At 38.7% G+C, this 18,018-nt stretch overlaps 1 protein-coding gene across 7 annotated transcripts in view; it reads right to left on the reverse strand.

Moving 5' to 3' along the window:
- Nucleotides 1–18,018, reverse strand: part of LOC122840024 (plakophilin-4-like) — a 91,913-nt gene that overhangs the window by 28,874 nt on the left and 45,021 nt on the right. For 5 of the 7 annotated variants that reach the window (XM_044132131.1, XM_044132130.1, XM_044132128.1 and 2 more), the window contains 4 exons: nucleotides 14,596–14,789; nucleotides 13,364–13,928; nucleotides 12,457–12,483; nucleotides 6,650–6,820 (listed from right to left, as the gene is read on the reverse strand). In XM_044132131.1, the coding sequence (XP_043988066.1) occupies nucleotides 6,650–6,820; nucleotides 12,457–12,483; nucleotides 13,364–13,928; nucleotides 14,596–14,789 (957 nt within the window). The remainder of the gene's footprint in view (nucleotides 1–6,649; nucleotides 6,821–12,456; nucleotides 12,484–13,363; nucleotides 13,929–14,595; nucleotides 14,790–18,018) is intronic. The other 2 variants (XM_044132134.1, XM_044132133.1) reach the window with 1 other exon arrangement.

An 18,018-nucleotide genomic window follows, 5' to 3' on the forward strand; every position in this document is an offset into this window, starting at 1 on the left:
CGCTAAATGACCTACTTCATGTTGAAGGGGCTGCAGGTCAACATGTTCCATATTTGGGTTATGTTGAAGTACCAATAACATTTCCAAAAGACTTTATTGGGAGTGAATTAACAGTTGAAACCCTTGCTTTAGTTGTTCCTGATGTGAGACCTGGATTTCCAGCTTTAGTGCTAATAGGCATGAATACACTTGAAATTCTCTATGAAAGATTTTGCTCCAGTGACTGTCCAACATTTAAACCTACCTCATATGGGTTTAAAACTGTTCTGCATCAGTTAATGCATCAGCAGAACTGTGGCAACCATTTGGGTGTTGTGACACTCCACAGCAAAACCCCTGTTCTTATTCCAGCTGGTTGCACAGTGGTGGTTGAGGGTTGTGCCAAACTTTCTAGTGTGGCAAGTCGGTGTGCTGTCGTTAGACACCCGGATTTAGGCCTGCCGGGTGGTCTGGTTGTCAGTAGCTGTCTGGTTGCACTTCAAGCTTGCTCACACAATAGGGTTCCAGTAGTTGTCTCTAATGAAACGAAACAAGACACTTCTATATCAGCTTTAAGTATCATTGCTGAACTAGAAGCCTATGCAGGAATCATCTCAGAGCACCATGTGACCAACCATATAGCTGAGGAAACATCAACACCTTTGAACATCAATTTTGGTGAGTCACCAATACCATCACAATGGAAGGAAAGAATCATAACAGAGTTAAATGCTATACCTGAAGTTTTTTCCCATCATGATTTAGATTTTGGTTGCACCAAGCAAGTGAAACATCACATTAATCTTCATGACAATACTCCTTTCAAGCATCGTGCAAGACCTATTCACCCAAAAGACATAGAGGCTGTTCGCAAACATTTACGTGAACTTCTGGACGCTGGTGTTATCAGGGAGTCTGAATCGCCTTTCTCATCTCCAATTGTTGTTGTTAAGAAAAAAAATGGAGATATTCGACTGTGTATTGACTACCGTAAACTCAATTTACAAACTGTCAAAGATGCATATGCTTTGCCCAATTTGGAAGAATCATTTACAGCACTTAGAGGATCAAAATGGTTTTCTGTGCTTGATCTGAAATCTGGTTATTATCAGATTGAAATGAATGAAACAGATAAAGCTAAGACCGCTTTTGTTACTCCACTTGGGTTTTGGGAGTTTAATCGGATGCCTCAAGGGGTTACTAATGCACCATCAACATTTCAAAGATTGATGGAGAAATGTATGGGTGATCTGCACTTGAAAGAGGTTTTGGTGTTTTTGGATGACTTGATTATATTTTCCAACAGTCTTGAAGAACATGAAAACCGTCTATTGAGAGTTCTAAATCGGTTGAAAGAGTTTGGATTAAAACTTTCTCTGGAAAAATGTAAATTCTTCCAAACATCTGTTAGATATTTGGGCCACATTGTTTCAGAGAAAGGTGTTGAGACAGACCCAGAAAAGATTTCCATAGTGAAATCCTGGCCAATTCCTACCAATTTGAAGACCTTGAGATCTTTTCTGGGATTTACTGGCTATTATAGACGTTTCATAAAGGGATATGCCACTATTGCCAAGCCTCTTAACAATCTGACCCGTGGGTACCCGCCAACTAATAAAACCTCAAGGGTACAATCTAATAAGTGTCCACCGTTTGATCCAAAGCAACCTTTTGGTTCTAGATGGAGTCCTGAGTGTCAGTTGGCTTTTAATACCCTGATTGACAAACTTACTACTGCACCAGTCCTGGGGTTTGCTGATCCTGTATTACCTTACATCCTCCATACAGATGCCAGCACCACTGGACTGGGTGCTGCCCTCTACCAGGAACATGAAGGGAAGCTCAGGGTAATAGCCTATGCTAGCCGGGGTTTGTCAGCTAGCGAAAGTCGTTATCCAGCTCACAAACTTGAATTCTTAGCCCTGAAGTGGAGTGTAACAGAAAAGTTTCAAGATTATTTGTATGGAGCGGATTTTACAGTTGTCACTGACAGTAACCCACTTACTTATATCTTGACATCAGCTAAGCTGGATGCTACCAGTCATCGTTGGCTGGCCGCACTTTCTACTTTTTCCTTTAAGCTGCAGTATCGAGCAGGGAAACACAATCTGGATGCTGATGCACTCTCTCGTCGGCCTTGTGGAAAATCTGTCACAGATGAAGTTGCCCACAAAGATCAGGAACTTATCTCTCAGTTTGCTCAACAACATCTTTCAGATAGTAGCAATAATGAGATATCACCTGAAGTGATTAATGCAATTTGCCAAAGTCGTCTGGTTCGAACTCGAGTTGAAAGCCTTTTGGTTGAATCACTCTCAGTCAGGGCAGATATAATTCCTGTGGACTACTCTGAAGATTCACATGGACTTCCTGTTGTTCCTGCAATGTCTCATGCTGATCTAAAAGACCATCAAGGAACTGATCCTAGTATCAGGGAAGTTATCCATCAGTTGGAGACTGGTGAAAAGATTCCTCCAACAGTCAGGGGTGAACTTCCAGAACTTCCTCTTCTCCTTAGAGAATTAACTAAATTGGAGATGATTGATGGCATTCTTTACAGAAAGCGACAAGAGAATGAGCAACATGTATACCAACTGGTCCTTCCAGCAGACCTTCGTGAATCTGTTCTTCATAGTCTTCATAATGATATGGGCCACCTGGGAATAGAGAGAACTCTATACCTTGTTAGAGCTCGATTCTATTGGCCTAAAATGGCTATGGATGTGGAGCAGAAAATAAAAACATGTGGACGTTGTGTTCGTCGGAAGAGTCTGCCAGAGAGAGCTGCTCCACTGGTCAACATTCAAACCTCACGTCCATTGGAACTCGTTTGTATGGATTTCCTGAGTCTTGAACCTGATGCTAGCAATACCAAAGACATTCTTGTGCTGACCGATCATTTCACCAAGTTTGCCATTGCCATTCCAACGCCAAATCAAAAGGCAAAGACGGTCGCCAAATGTCTTTTGGACAATTTCATCATCTATTTTGGAATACCAGAAAGACTACATACAGATCAAGGCTCGGATTTTGAGTCCAAATTGATAAAAGAGTTGTGTGCTATGACAGGAATCCAAAAGAGTCATACAACACCATACCACCCTAGAGGAAACCCTGTAGAAAGGTTTAATCGTACGCTGTTAGCAATGTTAGGAACTCTTGACCCAAAACAGAAGTCAAAATGGAAAGAATATGTTAAACCTCTTGTTCATGCGTACAACTGTACCAGAAATGAAGTGACAGGATATACTCCTTATGAGCTTATGTTTGGACGCTGTCCTCGACTCCCAATTGATCTTGCTTTTGGTCTTCCTGTTTGTGAAAAGAAATGTCCATCACATTCTCAGTATGTACAGAACCTGAAGTCACGGTTGAAAGAAAGTTATCAAATGGCATCAAAGAACTCTGCCAGCAGTGCTGAAAGAAACAAAACTCGGTTTGATCAGCGGGTTCTACCATCCAAGTTGGAAGTCGGAGATCGAGTACTTGTGCGGAATGTCAGACTCAGAGGTAAACACAAACTCTGTGATAAATGGGAACAAGATGTCTTTGTAGTGGTGAAGTGTGCTGGCGATCTTCCAGTTTATACAGTAAAACCAGAGTACAAAGATGGCCCAATACGCACACTACACAGAGACCTTCTCCTTCCATGTGGTTTTCTTCCTGTGACAGATACTGAAAGATCAACTGAGACAGTTCCAGTCACAAAACCCCAGACACGTCAACAAACCAAGAAATGGCAAGAATTTCCTGATGACTCTGCAGAAGGTGAGGACTGTGAACAAGAAGAGATTCCGTTCCATCTAGCTCCACCTCCAGTAAAGTTCAAAGTGGAGAAAACACTCAGAAAGTCATCACCTCCTGATGATGTAGAAAACTCTGTTGTTCCAACAGTTTCTCCAGTGAAGAAACAATCTGTTGAAATACTTTCAGATTCTGAGAGTGTGAAGTCAGCTGTTGAAGTGGAATCAATTGAACCAGAATCCTGTGTTGGAGAGCAACCTGATGTGATTGCAGAACAAGTTCCACCTTATACTGAAGACTTACCTGATCCTGGAAGCCCAATTGGTGAAACCGTTCCCGCTCCTGATTTTGGAATTACTTTGAACAGATCCCCAAACTTTGATGGTATAAATCAAATTAATGACAATCCTCCAAAACGTTCAATACGACATAGAGTGGCACCTGAACGGCTTCAATATACCACTTTAGGCAATCCGCTTATTTCAGTCGTTCAGGCATTATTGCACAATTTGTCTGATGCTTTAATTGCGACACCCACCACTTCCAGCACTGTTCACATTGTCTAATGTTTACATGTCACGGGACGTACATGATTTAAGGGGGGGAGGCTGTAACCCAGGGTAAAAGACTGCCCCTAATCCCGCCTTTCCTGCTCCATTGGTTAGAGTGACAGTCAGTCACACAGTGCATTCAGCCAATCACTGCATTTTGAGTGGTTAATCAGGCCTGCTCCAGCTTTCCCTGTCAGGTGTGAGGGGGAGAGCTGGAGACAAAGAGCTACAGGTTTGTTCTCCCAAACAATTAGGTTATCTCTTTGTTTACTATGCACTTTTAATACTCACAATATAAAAATCATGTAGATCTGAACATCCAGTGAGCTTGGAGTCGTGAAGTTGTCATGTACTGAACTATATATGGAATTGGTGAGTAATGAACACAAATGTTGTTTGGTTGGCATGTTGGTGGTGGTAGCCAATGCTAATTGTTTGATCATCAATTTTAACTTCTTAAATTCAATATGTGTTTAAGATAATGAGGTAAATGCTGATATCTTTATTTTGTCTTAACGATTAGCTTGTGGATATAAATGCATTTATTTATCTGGAAAAGTCTAGTTAACTAGCAGGCTGGTAATTTATTGGTCCTGTTTATTTTAATACAGGCCAGGTGATCCCTTGGTAGGGTCAAAGGATGGCGAGCTTCTGACAACTGGCTGGAGCCAGGAGAACCTTAAAACTCACTCTATACTGGTCTGGTAGGAGTCTGATGGTCCACAACATTTCCCCCTCCATCTCATTATAAAGACACACAATTCATTATTCAACCCTTCTCTGGTGGAAACAAATTGCGCTTGGACATTTTCATCTCAAACAATTGGACAATTAAATTATGGACTTTTAACTGTGTGTCAGTCAGACAATGTGCTGACTACTGGGGAAAGATAGGACTCTTTGTGCACATTTATATACAAGATTTACTGCAGTATTGTGTATGTATATATTTATTGTCTTTATTTTTTTGTTTTTCATGTATGTTTGTGTCTTGTGGTGTTCACTTATTTTTCCTTCTTTAAAATACATAATATTGAAAGCAGTTATTCTTTTGTATTGTTTTTATTGATTACTGACAACAGCTCCAGTAGATGAACCTAACCTTCTGGTATTATATGCCATCTAGTCCTTTAACTGCATTAAATAACTGCTACACAGACAGACTGCTTTCCCAAAAACGGAGACAAAACAGTAGAGTCAAGGCCACTCTCATTAAATGGCTAATACTGCCAAGATATTGGAAGCCAAAGAGAGCATCAACACCTGATAAGAAAAAGGTGTGTTTGGTTTAAACAAAATGCTATAAGTCAAAAGATAATCAAAATTTCCCATGACCGGCATGATGAATCTCAAGACAGTAAACGAGAGAGAAAACAGAGGAGCACAAAAAAACCCCACAAAAGAACAAATAGAGCTTTCAGTAGATCTGAAAATAACCACGATGTGGTTATGCTTATGTGGTTTTACCACATAAGCATGATTGGAAAAAGTTTAAAATTCCTCCCCTGGTTTATTTATAATGCAGCAGAAAGAGCTAACTTACCCTAATTTGTGAGTTTAGGTGTTTTATTGCAGAGTAGCATGATATATAAAATTGCAGCTGTAACCACAACACCAATGGGTGCAATACTGCAAACAAGAAATGGTGATGTAATCACCTACAAGCATTACTGCGGGTAGCTGGAAGTATACAGATTTCTATTGTAGGCCAAAGGTCTGTGATTTCTCCTGTGTACCATAAATATTGTGCATTCCTATTATACACTATTATTTTGTGGACAGTCTAGGGACATTACAAGAATACAGCTGTAGATGATGACAACAAAGTTAGCCTATGATTCATTCCTTCTATTGTGGATTAAAAAAGATTAAAAAGATCCATGTCACTGTTTATAGAGATTAGTCAATTCCGGTTCAAGAAGTAAAATAGATTAACTAATCAGACCACAAGAGGATCATTCTATAAGGAAAATGGATTTTATATATTAGTTGGAGAATAATGAATCATTTTCTCAATTTGTAAAATCGCAAAAACAAAAAAAAAAAGTTTTAATGTCACATTTGGCATTGCAGAGAAAAGTATTAAAAAATCCTGACTAATTTATTTAACACTGATTCTAATTCTTCACCACTATTTGTGACTTTGGGAAAAAACAAAAACAAAACAAAATCATTTTCTTAGCTTTCTAAAAACACAAACTCATCTTTTCCAGTCTCATTCAGAGTGTTGTGCAGGGACTCGACAAACTGTAAGCAAGCCATTCTTCTCATTTAACAAGATTATTTACCAATTTAGTAGGTTTAGGGTATTTACACTTCATGGATTGTCTGCTACTATCCTTAAGAGATTCTCTGAAGAAGACAGTTTGACCAACCTGAGCCGCTCCTGTAAAGGGTCCCCTGCTGGGTGTGGCTGGGGCTGCGGTACAACGGACCCCGGAAAGTCCTGTCTTCATATATGGGTGCAATGTGGCGGTCTGGGGAGATGGTTGACCTCATGTCCTGTCCATGGTGGCTGTGCTGACTGGCATAGGAACTCCGTATTCCTGCAGAAGGAGGAGAACCGTTAGCAGGTAGATAGCTGGCATGATCAGTTTGCAAGTAGCACAGTTCTTAAAGAGGCAGTGTGAAGTGACAAAATTTTCCTCCTGTGTGTTAATGAGCAACAGTTACTAACTATAAATTTCTTTCATTTCATCCATCTGCTTTTAAAGCAGGTAAAAGTGAAGAAACAAAAAAGAATAAAACTACGATACTTAATGACATAAAAATACTATAAATTAATTCCTGCCACTTGTTGCCCTGCCCTTTCATGTGTTACAAGATAAACACCGAATAATTTGCAGGACACAGTCCGCCTCCTTTTCCTGTATTTACAGGTAATGTCATTGCTAAAAAGCTGTGCTATTTACTGAATGACAAAGTTGACATTGATCACCACACAGCAATAATGCAACCTTGGGGAAAATATCAAGAGTATCAAAACCCAGAAATGTTTCTTTTTAACTTTTAATATACTTGACAACTTTTTATTGACCGCTGTGAAGTGAACATTTACTTTGTGAAAAATACGATTCATAAGAATTTGATGTGATGATAGGACAACCAAATGAATGTAATGTAAATTAGGGCTAGAAAAGAAACAGATGTAAAAAACATGTTAACCTGTATCTGAGAAGAGCACTACAGCCACATCAGACAGATCAAAGTCCAACAAGCCAAAGATTTCACAAGATCTTGTTGTGACGTTAGTGTGGACTGACTGGCAATGTTTCTGAAATCCTTGTCAAATGTGTCAGTGATCTTCAGAGAAATTAAATGAGAAAGTCCAAGATGGGTAATCAATGGATTATTTATAGGTTTTACTGCCAACTTGTCTGGCTCTTCATACCAAAAATACGGCATTTTTATTTCAGTTTTGAATAAACTACAATAAACCAGTTCAAAAGAAAAATCTTCTTCAGATCTTATTGTCACAACATAAAAACACTAATGCATCGGTACATGCATTAGTGTGTACCGATGTACCGTGTTACTGTGGAGCAATCAGTTGATTATATTACACTGAAATGTACTAAAATGCAGTTTACACAAAACTTTGTTTTTCTTTAGAGACACAAAGTAAATTCATACTGTTAATGATGATGTAATAAATGTGTAAAGCTTTAGGGCTGCTAATTTGAGCAGAGGAAAAATGAAAACCACATGCCTGATGTGAAATATAAAAGTGGCTATAAAGATGGTTTCTTTGCTTCTTTCTTCATTTAAATCCAAGTAAGCCCACCCAATGCAAGTGATCTCGGCGCCTATGTTTGTTTGTGTTAAGCCTCACATCAATGGAGCTCATAAAACCGTGAAACCCCCTGGATCACTATACAGTTGGCAACTTACTGCTCATTGCACATATCGAGAGCCGCAGACATCACTTGGGTCCTCTCCAGCAGCATAAACTCAGCTGCAGACTGTAACTAAACACCAAGGCTACCATGCAGAACCAGCTAAATGAGGGAGTCCTGTCACAACATGAAACTAAAGAATTAATAAATATGGATGTTTGTCTCCTTGTGGACTGGGAACTCTTGGGGGAAGGAGAACAAAGCTTTTAGATGAAAGTAGTGGACCGTTTTGTTGGTGACCTATGAGGTCTTCTAAAAAAACAATAGCTCTACAGGGAGCTTAGGAAAACTGACTCCAAAGATAATCCTGTCTCAGCAACAAAAGAACAAAGAATCACTTAAATATACTAATAATGATTAAAATGATAAATATTGAGCTGGCTGTGAACTACCAGCTGTGAGTGGAAAGTTTTGTGCTTATATTTTAACAGTCTAATGCAAGTAATTCAACTTTGACAAAAAAAGACTTGAAAGGCAGCGCGTGGAAGATGAGTACAGTGCGGACAAAAGGAGATGTACATGGTCTGCAATAATTCTGAAGTAGGAAATTATGGAAAAAATGTCACTATGACCAGATTCTGACCCTACCAACCTAATGTTCCGTAAAACGATACGCAATGGACCAGGCAACGTTTGACAGGTTCTGGGTTCAGAGATATCTTTCCACATTCCTTGCTTGAAATGAGTGGCTACTTGAACTACTGTTACATTTCTATCTTCTACAACAGCATCAAGGTCACAAACATTGCAATTAGATCTTAGAAATGTTAGACAACACTGTAATTCTTAACTTACACTAAGAATAAAACTTACTGCAATAAGTATTTGGATTCCTGTGATTATGATAATGGACTAAACATTGCAGCTTACCGAACTGCTTTTTTGCTGTCCATTTCATGTTTAAATAGATGCTGCCTTAAATTGAATTAAAAATGTTTGAATGCAATCAAAATTTTAATTTTAAAGGTTTTATAGCTTCCCAAGGCAAAACTTTCTTCACTTTTACTGTTTGGGACAGTTAGGAACTGCTTTATGGAGTAATTTATATTTTTCCTCTGCAAAGTGCTGTGACAAAATAAATAGAGAAGTCTTTCACTGTGTGGCACTGCTCACAGTGCAGAGTAGTTGCAGGTTGGCAGGAAATCAGCAGCTCTGTTGTTCAAAGGTTTTTAGGGGAGCAGTGGGTGGAGGTATTGAAAGACATAAGAAAAGGCAGATGAATCAAAAAGCAAAGCAGAGAAGAATATAAAAGGTGGTGGAAAGCCGGGGGTGTGAGGAAGACACAATAATAAAAAGAAGAGTGTTAATAAGGCTGTTTTGGACCACCAAAACGTTCTCATTCATTGTAAAAGCCTGTTTAAAAAGATGGCTTTTAAGACTTGGTGGCAATATACAACCTGGGTGATCTAAAGAAGAATGAATAGGATCGACTGAAGATGTGTTCAAATGCAGACCTGGACAACCCCTCAGGCCGTTAAGGTGATTTAACACATTTCAGGACAGCTGTGATAAGATCTGGAAATCTGTTCCGGGTGTCAATAAAATACCACTTCCTGGCCTAACAAAAGAAGCAAGGACAATTAGGGCATCAATTAGGGCATCTCAGCACTGAAATGTCATCACTCTTTCTGTACAATAAACTCAACATTTTAAACCATTTGAGCCAGGTTAAAATGAAACCAATGTCTTTACAGGACTTTTTTAAGTTATGGTAATAACCATAATCAGAATTTTTACATATTATCTAACTAATAACTGGACACACTGGTACTGCTATACTGCAAATTAGTATCTTCAACACAGCACCAACTGTGTTGTCTTGATCTTTACTGGTGTGACAAAATATTTGTGTAGACAAGGAAGTTGCATTGAAAACAGCCAATGGTGAACTGATGCAACATGAGAATAAAGAAATGCTTTAGTGTGTGTCTTTCAAGCTCTGGCAACATGCAGCTCTTAATGTACACAAATTTTCTTTTTTTCTTCCCTCATATTGCTCCTGTTACATAACCCATCTTCCTAGAATGTAGGCAAAACAAATCCAACTAAGATGAATATAAAATCTGTTCATGTCCATATAATAAAAAAGTCTGCATTTTTACCCCTCTTGTTGAAATGATTGTGACGTGACATTAATTTATTCAAACATCAACAGTTGAATAGCTTATCAAAATTATTCAACTTACTAGTCAATTATTACCATATCATAGTGAGAATTAAGCCACAACAAAAAAAACAGGAAGCACAATTTGACCTACTCTATGGGCAACGTTGGTATGTTTGGACACAAAGAAATTTTAAAAGAACCAAGGAAGTTTGTTAGAGCCATTATTTGCAGGACTACAATTTTCTTGATCTCTTTCCGTATCTGTTTTGCTGTCTATAAAGTAGCCATATTAAAATAGCCCATCATGAAACTAGTCTATGTGCCTTATTTACTCTATTCCCCTGATGGAAAGGCTGCAGTCACTTCTAAAAGCATCTGCAAATTCTCAGGGAGAAATAACTTTCTGGTGTCTGTTGAGGATGAATGGCCCACATTCCTTCTGTGTTATAGTCATTTAATTCTCCCCCCTCAGCCCTCTCACCGTGGCGTTAACAGATTACACTTGGCAGAGACTGGATGAAAGGCGCTGGTGGCTTGGCGCATGCTAGCTTTGGAGAAACAGATACAGCTGAATCCATTTCTCAAATATATTATTCACAAATCCGGTCAGACCAGCAAATGCTCAGCAAATATAAAGGGGAAGGATTACCAAAATCTCACTACACAAGAAAGTAAAAAGTAGCAATAATAGGCTGCAGGATGGTCAAAACTTCAAAGGCAGCTTCTCTTGTCAGAATGAGAGAGGAGATATGCTATTTCCTCTTCCCCCCTGTCCCACTCTTCTCTCCGATGGACAGAATGTAATGAGCACATTATTAGGGACAATTTGTCTTCATTTTCCATTCTTCAGCAGGAAAGGGAAGCTATGACATTCTACAGGTTACTGTGCAAGCGGTGGGACCAGGTGGGTGGTGGAGAAAGAAAAATGAAAGGAGAGAAGCAACACAAAGAGTTAAAAAAGAAACATAAAGCAAAAAAGAAAAAAGAACTTTTAACAGATAGAATTTAGGAAATGAAGAAATGAGAGATAAAATAAATAAAAAAAACTGAAGGACTAATTTCAGAGTAAAAATATCTAGTTTTGGGTCGTTTGGTGGCCTTTTGCAAATACTTGCAATTTGGATGATGTGATCATTCCACTTCCGATTAATATGGCCCATCAGACACGGCTGACAAATTACTGTAATAAAGGCAATGTGCAGAGGGTGCTTTTGTAGAAATTTAAATTTAAAAAAAAGAGACGATGGGAATAGGATAGGAGTTGAGTAAGATGAAGAAAGATGATAAGGAGGAGAAGAAGGAAAGCACAGAAGAAATGTCTGATCAAAAAAAGCTGGGAAGGAGCTTCACAAAATTTCTCTGCTGAGCACAATCACTGTGGCCACTTCATTTAAATTTTTTTTTTAAACCAACTAGATTTGGAGAAAAAAATTTAAACTAATATTTTTGTAGAATAAGCTAAACTTTTTGAAATGATCAAGCTAGTAAAAGGAAAAGTGGAAGGAGAAACAAAAGCTTAGAATACTTTTTCAAGACCTCAAAAAGGCCAAAAAGCTTATTTTAATGTTAACATAAAAATGAAAGGAGAGAACAAGTTAATAAAATTAAAACCCTATAAAAGAAATATTTATTCACAGGCTCCAAGTCCTACTTGAAAACAATAGTCCATGTAAACTCATACAGAGGCAAAGCTGGTTTCCTGAGCCATACATTAAGATTAGCTGATTGATATAGCAGTCTTTCTAAGAAAAACTGAAATTAAGAGAAATAAACACCTGAAACATATCACTCTGTGAGAAATGAATCTGACCTTCACTGTTTGTCCTCAAATCAATGACAGTTTGTTAAAAATTGATTGCAACACACTCTCCAGTATTTACTGCGTTGTCAACAAGACATAGTCAACTAAAATAATATAAACACTCATGTAGAATTTATTTAATATCACCTACGCTAGTTTTGCACAGCCTTGCAGTACAGATTAAACACTGAATGCATATGAAGTGCATCTCAGCCTAATAATGATATGTGTGACACTCACACATTTACTGATATCCTGTAAACCTGTTAAAGACGGCATATAGACCGATCATGAATGAAAGACACCAGTGGAGCGGCACTAACATCTACACAAAAGACACATGAAGATGAGAAACAGACGTTACAATCAAAGTTTCACCTTTAATATCACCATCAATTAGGGCATCTTAGGAAATCCCAGGCAGCATGAGGTTGAGAAGGAAAACAATGAATTATTCGCTAAACAGAATATTTTCTGAGAAGGAGCTTGACTTATCCTCCTAAGAGAAAATTGTAATTAAATCAGAATCAGTATTATGTGAGTGTGGCAATTATCTGTATGAGAAACATAGTTTATTGTTCTTTTCAAGGCAAGCACCTACACTAGTAATTGTAATGAAAACAAAGTTTTGATTATCAGAAAATGTTATGCAACACATTTTTTTAATACAGCCTGCTTTGGGAGCATGAAATTAATTCGAGTGTGAAAGCAAAGCATGAACACAGGCAGGTATTTTCCGGTTGGTTTTACTCCAGAAAAAGACCAGATATGAATCAAGGTTCATCTGCCAGCTCTCATTTTTGCTCTAATCTACAAGAATGACACGTACAAACCAGTTTGGGCAGGCATGTTTTTCCAAAAATATCCTGATCTGCTTCTGGGAATAAATTACGCAAATGCTAAAAAACAAGAACATTCATTCTGTTTGCGACACAAAATTGATTTGTAGTTTATGGTGTTAGCCTTAAATGGACATCAACTAATAACTCAAAAACTAACTCTAAACAAAATAATATTTATTTTACTCTCATTAGGATCAGGCTACTAGACCCAATTGACTGCATTGGTGCCAACAAGGGAAGTGGTTTTCTCCTAATAAGGTCCTAATAAGGTAAAAACCCATAACTAGACACACGGAGTTATTCGTAAAGTCTCATCTCTCTTACCCCAATCAGTTAGCTACATGCTACTTACTCCTAAACTCATTACATTTCCCTAAAATGTAGAAAACCACAGAAGCAGATAAGAAAGCAGTGTGTGAATGTGTGTATTATTAGCAGCACACCTGTGAGGCTGTCAGGTCGAGTCATCCTCTCATAAATGTCGTAACTATGAGGTCCATAGGGGTCAGTGTTGTGGAGCATGGAGCGAGGCAGAGTGGAGCTGTAGTGCTGGGGCACGGCGGTCATGCTAGCCCTGACTGGAGAAGAAGAGTGAGTTGGTTGCTTAATCAGCGGAGGGTCCACCAGTGTCAGGGGAGATCCCATGCGACCCGACGCTGACCCAGCCGAGGTCTGATAGGGCGAGGTGGTGCGGCTAGTGGAGCCAGGCCGTGAGTTTGTGGAGCTGATGCGCCTCAAACCTGCGGGGGAGGTTTTCTGGGGGGAGTATGGCGAGCCACTGCCAATGCTACCAGTGCGCTGCACAGAGGGCAAGGTTGTGAAGTGGATGTTGGAGAGAGGCTTAGGTTCTGTTACGACAGGGGAGCCGTAGGCACTGCCAACTGAGGTACGCAGGGAGCCACGGGAAGGGGAGATACTGCTGGCATAGGCTGGCGAGTGAGAGCGAGAAGGCACTGAGCTAACCCTTCGCATTGCACGGCCAGGCAGAGCTACTGTCACTCCAGGAACCTGCAATAATAACAAACAAACATAATTGGCAACATGTCTCCTCAGCTTAAAAGATGGTATAAAGAATATTAACACACTGGGTTGAACTGCCTGACACACACTAACTTCTACAATGAAAATGACATTTTAAGTAACAGGGGATTATATAAGCCGCTTCATCACAGGTCATGACTTTACTGAAGGCCATGTTTACTTTATCTCCCCCCTCCAGAGTGTGACGGCACCATTTGGTTTCTCAGCAGCCTTTGTGTACTAAATTGTGTGAATCGTGATTAGATTGAGCTGCTCAGTTCAATATGCACCTTCTGTGCCGTAAAGCCTTTGCATTTCTATAGCCACTCAGAAAAAAAACAACAGTTTTGGTAGCAGACATAAGCTGGTATGAGATTGGTTTGCAATAGATTAATATAAGTGAGTTTTTCTTGAAATTTTCATCAGTCAACTGATTGGCAGTGCACAGCAACAAGTGGGGAGGATGGTTCACTGTTTTTCGGTCCTCTAGTTAGACAGAGATCTAGACACTTTTGCTGACATCTCAACAAACTTAATACTAGTACCTCGTCCATGCCTATTCAATAGCATTATCATTTTCTATCTCCTGTAAATAACAGTGTGTATAGTAGGATAACACACAGCGATATGCTTTAAATACACAGGCTGTCATTACCTGGGCTGAAGCTTGCCCCTCAGCCCTGGCGTTCCTCATTAATGTGCCGGTGCCAGCTCCAGGGAAGGAGTGCTGCATCTTGAGTTCAGCCTTGCCCTGGTTCTGCCTGTTGAGGTAGCCACTGCTGGCATCCTGATAGCCGCTGTCAGAGTAGGAGTTCATCTGAGCTGAGCCACATGAATTCCCTGCAGACCCTGAGAGAGAGGGTGACAGAAACAGACATAAATGAAATGTAGAAGAAGGAGCTACATACGGGTGAGAAACTCACAGATAGATATCATAAGAGGTTTCATCACAGCTATGACCTTTACCAGCATCGCCTTTCTAATGAAACGGAAGGAAGAAAACACCTTTAGCAACCCATGAGTTAATTTGCCATCATTTAACCCATATAAGGTTTAATAAATGATCAAGTGTTATCATCTCTCACTTTAAAGAAAACAGTACAAAAACATCAATACTTTAGATTAGGAGGAGAATGTGGAAAATCTGTACCCTCTGCTCACATGTGGTTGTGAGGAGGTTTTTTTCACCAAACCATCTCCAGGACTAAAACAGTATTGCTAGCATCTCTTTTTGAAATAGAGCAAGCACAAACTCTACAACAGAAAAACTGGTGCAATGTCAACACTAAGTACTACTTGGCTAGATGAAAAAATGCCTCAGGAACCAGTAGCAGGCTTACTAAAGATCAACAAGCACTCACAATAAAAACATTTATTTTAATTATCTTAATTCAACTCACTGGCTCTTGATATAAATGTTAATCTGAGTCTGTTTTTAAGATTTTAAACTATCTACTATTATATCTTGTATGCTTGCTGTAAAGCACTTCGGTACAGCCCTTGTTATAAAGTCCATATAAATAAAATACCCTAGAATGACAATACAGTTCGCACATATTTTTCAGTATCAATATATGTACTAAGGTTCACTCTGAATTTCTGGAAAATAATACTGACTGGAAATTCTGGAAATATAAATATATTTCTGCAGTCTTCCCATTTTTTTTCAACCTGGGAAAATATCTGAATCAAATTCAGATCACCCTGGTGATCATGGCGTGATCAGCTGTTTGGCAATGGAAAGCCCTTTCCAATAGAACTCCACTTGAATTGGACCGCTTTGAAAGGTAGACTGAGCTGACATTTTTTGTAATATAGAATTATATACACTAATTTCAATAAATAAAACTAATATAACTTCATAGTCTCATCTTTCAGGTGTGTCACAGGTGTTTATGTGGGTTAATTCCACAAATCCAGCTAAACTGGCAACTGTTGCTTCCAAATTCATTCATAAAAATAGTGTCAGTATTTTAATATTATCAGGTCTTTTAAACCAATCCTGTTTGAAAAGCTGTATTTTCCTTTAGAAGATCAGAGAGCAGCTGGTCAGGACTGTGAAGCGCTCCTAAACAGATACGGTAGTTGTTAAAGCAACATTAATAAATTAAAACAGGAATATTATGTTTGGGGAGATAAATATTGTGATTTGTGTGGTTAAAATCTCCAAAGAAAACCAACATATAACAGGGAGGACCAAATATTTACTGTAGAGATATTTTAAGTCATTTAATGATCTAAAATGTGTTTAGAACAGACTCTGGGGGCGTGGCGTAGGGGATAGCGCAACCCATATTTGGAGGCCTTGGGTCCTTGACGCAGCTGGCGCGGGTTTGAATCCCGGACCTTGCGACATTTGCTGCATGTCTTTCCTCCTCCCCTTCCCCCCTTCCTGTCTGCCTACTTTTGTATAAGGGACACTGGAGCCCAAAAAGACCCCCTGGAGGGAAAAAAAAAAGAACAGACTCTGGAAGTAACTTCAGTAGAAATCAAACATCACTGTTCATTAGGAACAAAACACGCAGAGGAAACTAACATTTACTTCTCGTTATGGTTGATAGCAAACCAAGTTTCTTGGTGACTGATTCAAAAATCTAAATTCATTATGACTCATGTACAATACCATTGAACAAGTACCGATAGTTTGAAGTAATAACACCAGAATAACCTTGTGCAGTAGATGCTCTACAAGATATTAACTGAATTTATGGAGTGAATCTTTCATTAATTAAAGCCAATATCACACTAATGGTCCAGCTTGATATTCTGTAGAAATTGAAGTTGGTTTTTTTTCCAATCCCGGGGGAAAAAAACTCTAGTATTGTTGAGGATATTTGTGTATCTACTGTTTTCATAACTCTTGAAGCTTTCTAGATTTTATCTAGCAACAACCAAAAAAAGTGATCTAATTTATTAGGGTTTAATTTAAGACCAACTAGTGCATTAGAAAGAAGTGGAAAGAGGAAGACACAATAAAATTTAGAATCTGAACATGTTGCATCCAGTTGCTTTCAGTTCCCTACAGGCAATACTGGTAGAACCACATTCTGCTGCTATTATAGCCGCAGGTTATTTGGGAGTTTGTCTCTGCTGTATTTGCACATCTAGAAACAAGTTTATGCTCATTGTCTCTTACATAATATCTCATTCAGAACAAATGAAGTACATGTGAACAGTTATTTTCAGTCTTTCTCCAACTTTTCGATTGAATTTAGATCATGGCTTTGACTGGGCCATTTCATGCATAAATATGCTTAGATTTAAACCACTATATTTTATCCTTTGCTGAATATTTGCGATTGCTGTCCTGTTGGAATGTATAACTCCTTCCCATCACACGTTGGAGAATTTCATAGGTTTTCTTTCTGGATTGTCCCGTATTTGACTCTATCCAGATTCTAATAGACTTTGAACAGCTGCCAACTTACTGCCATCACCATGTTTCACCATAGAGATTCATGGTGATGTGCAATGGTAATTTTCCAACTACAAAGAGGGTTTTGCATGTAGGGCACAGAGTTCAGTTTTGGCTTATGACAAACTGCAAAAAACGTATGTTTTATCATTCTTGCTATTTTCCATATTCCTGTTGATACATGTTTCTACGTTCGACAAGTAGTATGGTCCACACTACTGGGCAACAGTTGGACTCTCACTGCGTACAATAAACGGGGCATGACACAAATGCATTTCACTATTTTCAGATTTTTAATGCCAAAACACTTATAAACCTTTTTTCCACTTTAAAATGCCTACTTTCTGCAAAAGTATCAAATGGGATCCCAATAAATACAAAAAATGGGACTGAAATTTCTGCCTCTTGGGAGCATTTTCACCTCTCTACCAAAAGCAAAGCATGTGTGAAAACAGCAATTTATAGGTGCAATGATTCATAAGAGAAGCCATGAAATCTTGCAGCTTGCTTTGAGGATAAAGTGAGTGCTAGTGATGTGCAATTACTAGTTTATTATAATCTCTAAATCTTTTTTTGACATAGAAATTTTACTATATCATATATCATGATGAAAATAATCTGTACATGGTGTCCACATATATCAATAAAACTGCACTACCTTAT

Source organism: Gambusia affinis, linkage group LG11 (assembly GCF_019740435.1).
Source record: "Gambusia affinis linkage group LG11, SWU_Gaff_1.0, whole genome shotgun sequence".
Lineage (NCBI taxonomy): Eukaryota > Metazoa > Chordata > Actinopteri > Cyprinodontiformes > Poeciliidae > Gambusia > Gambusia affinis.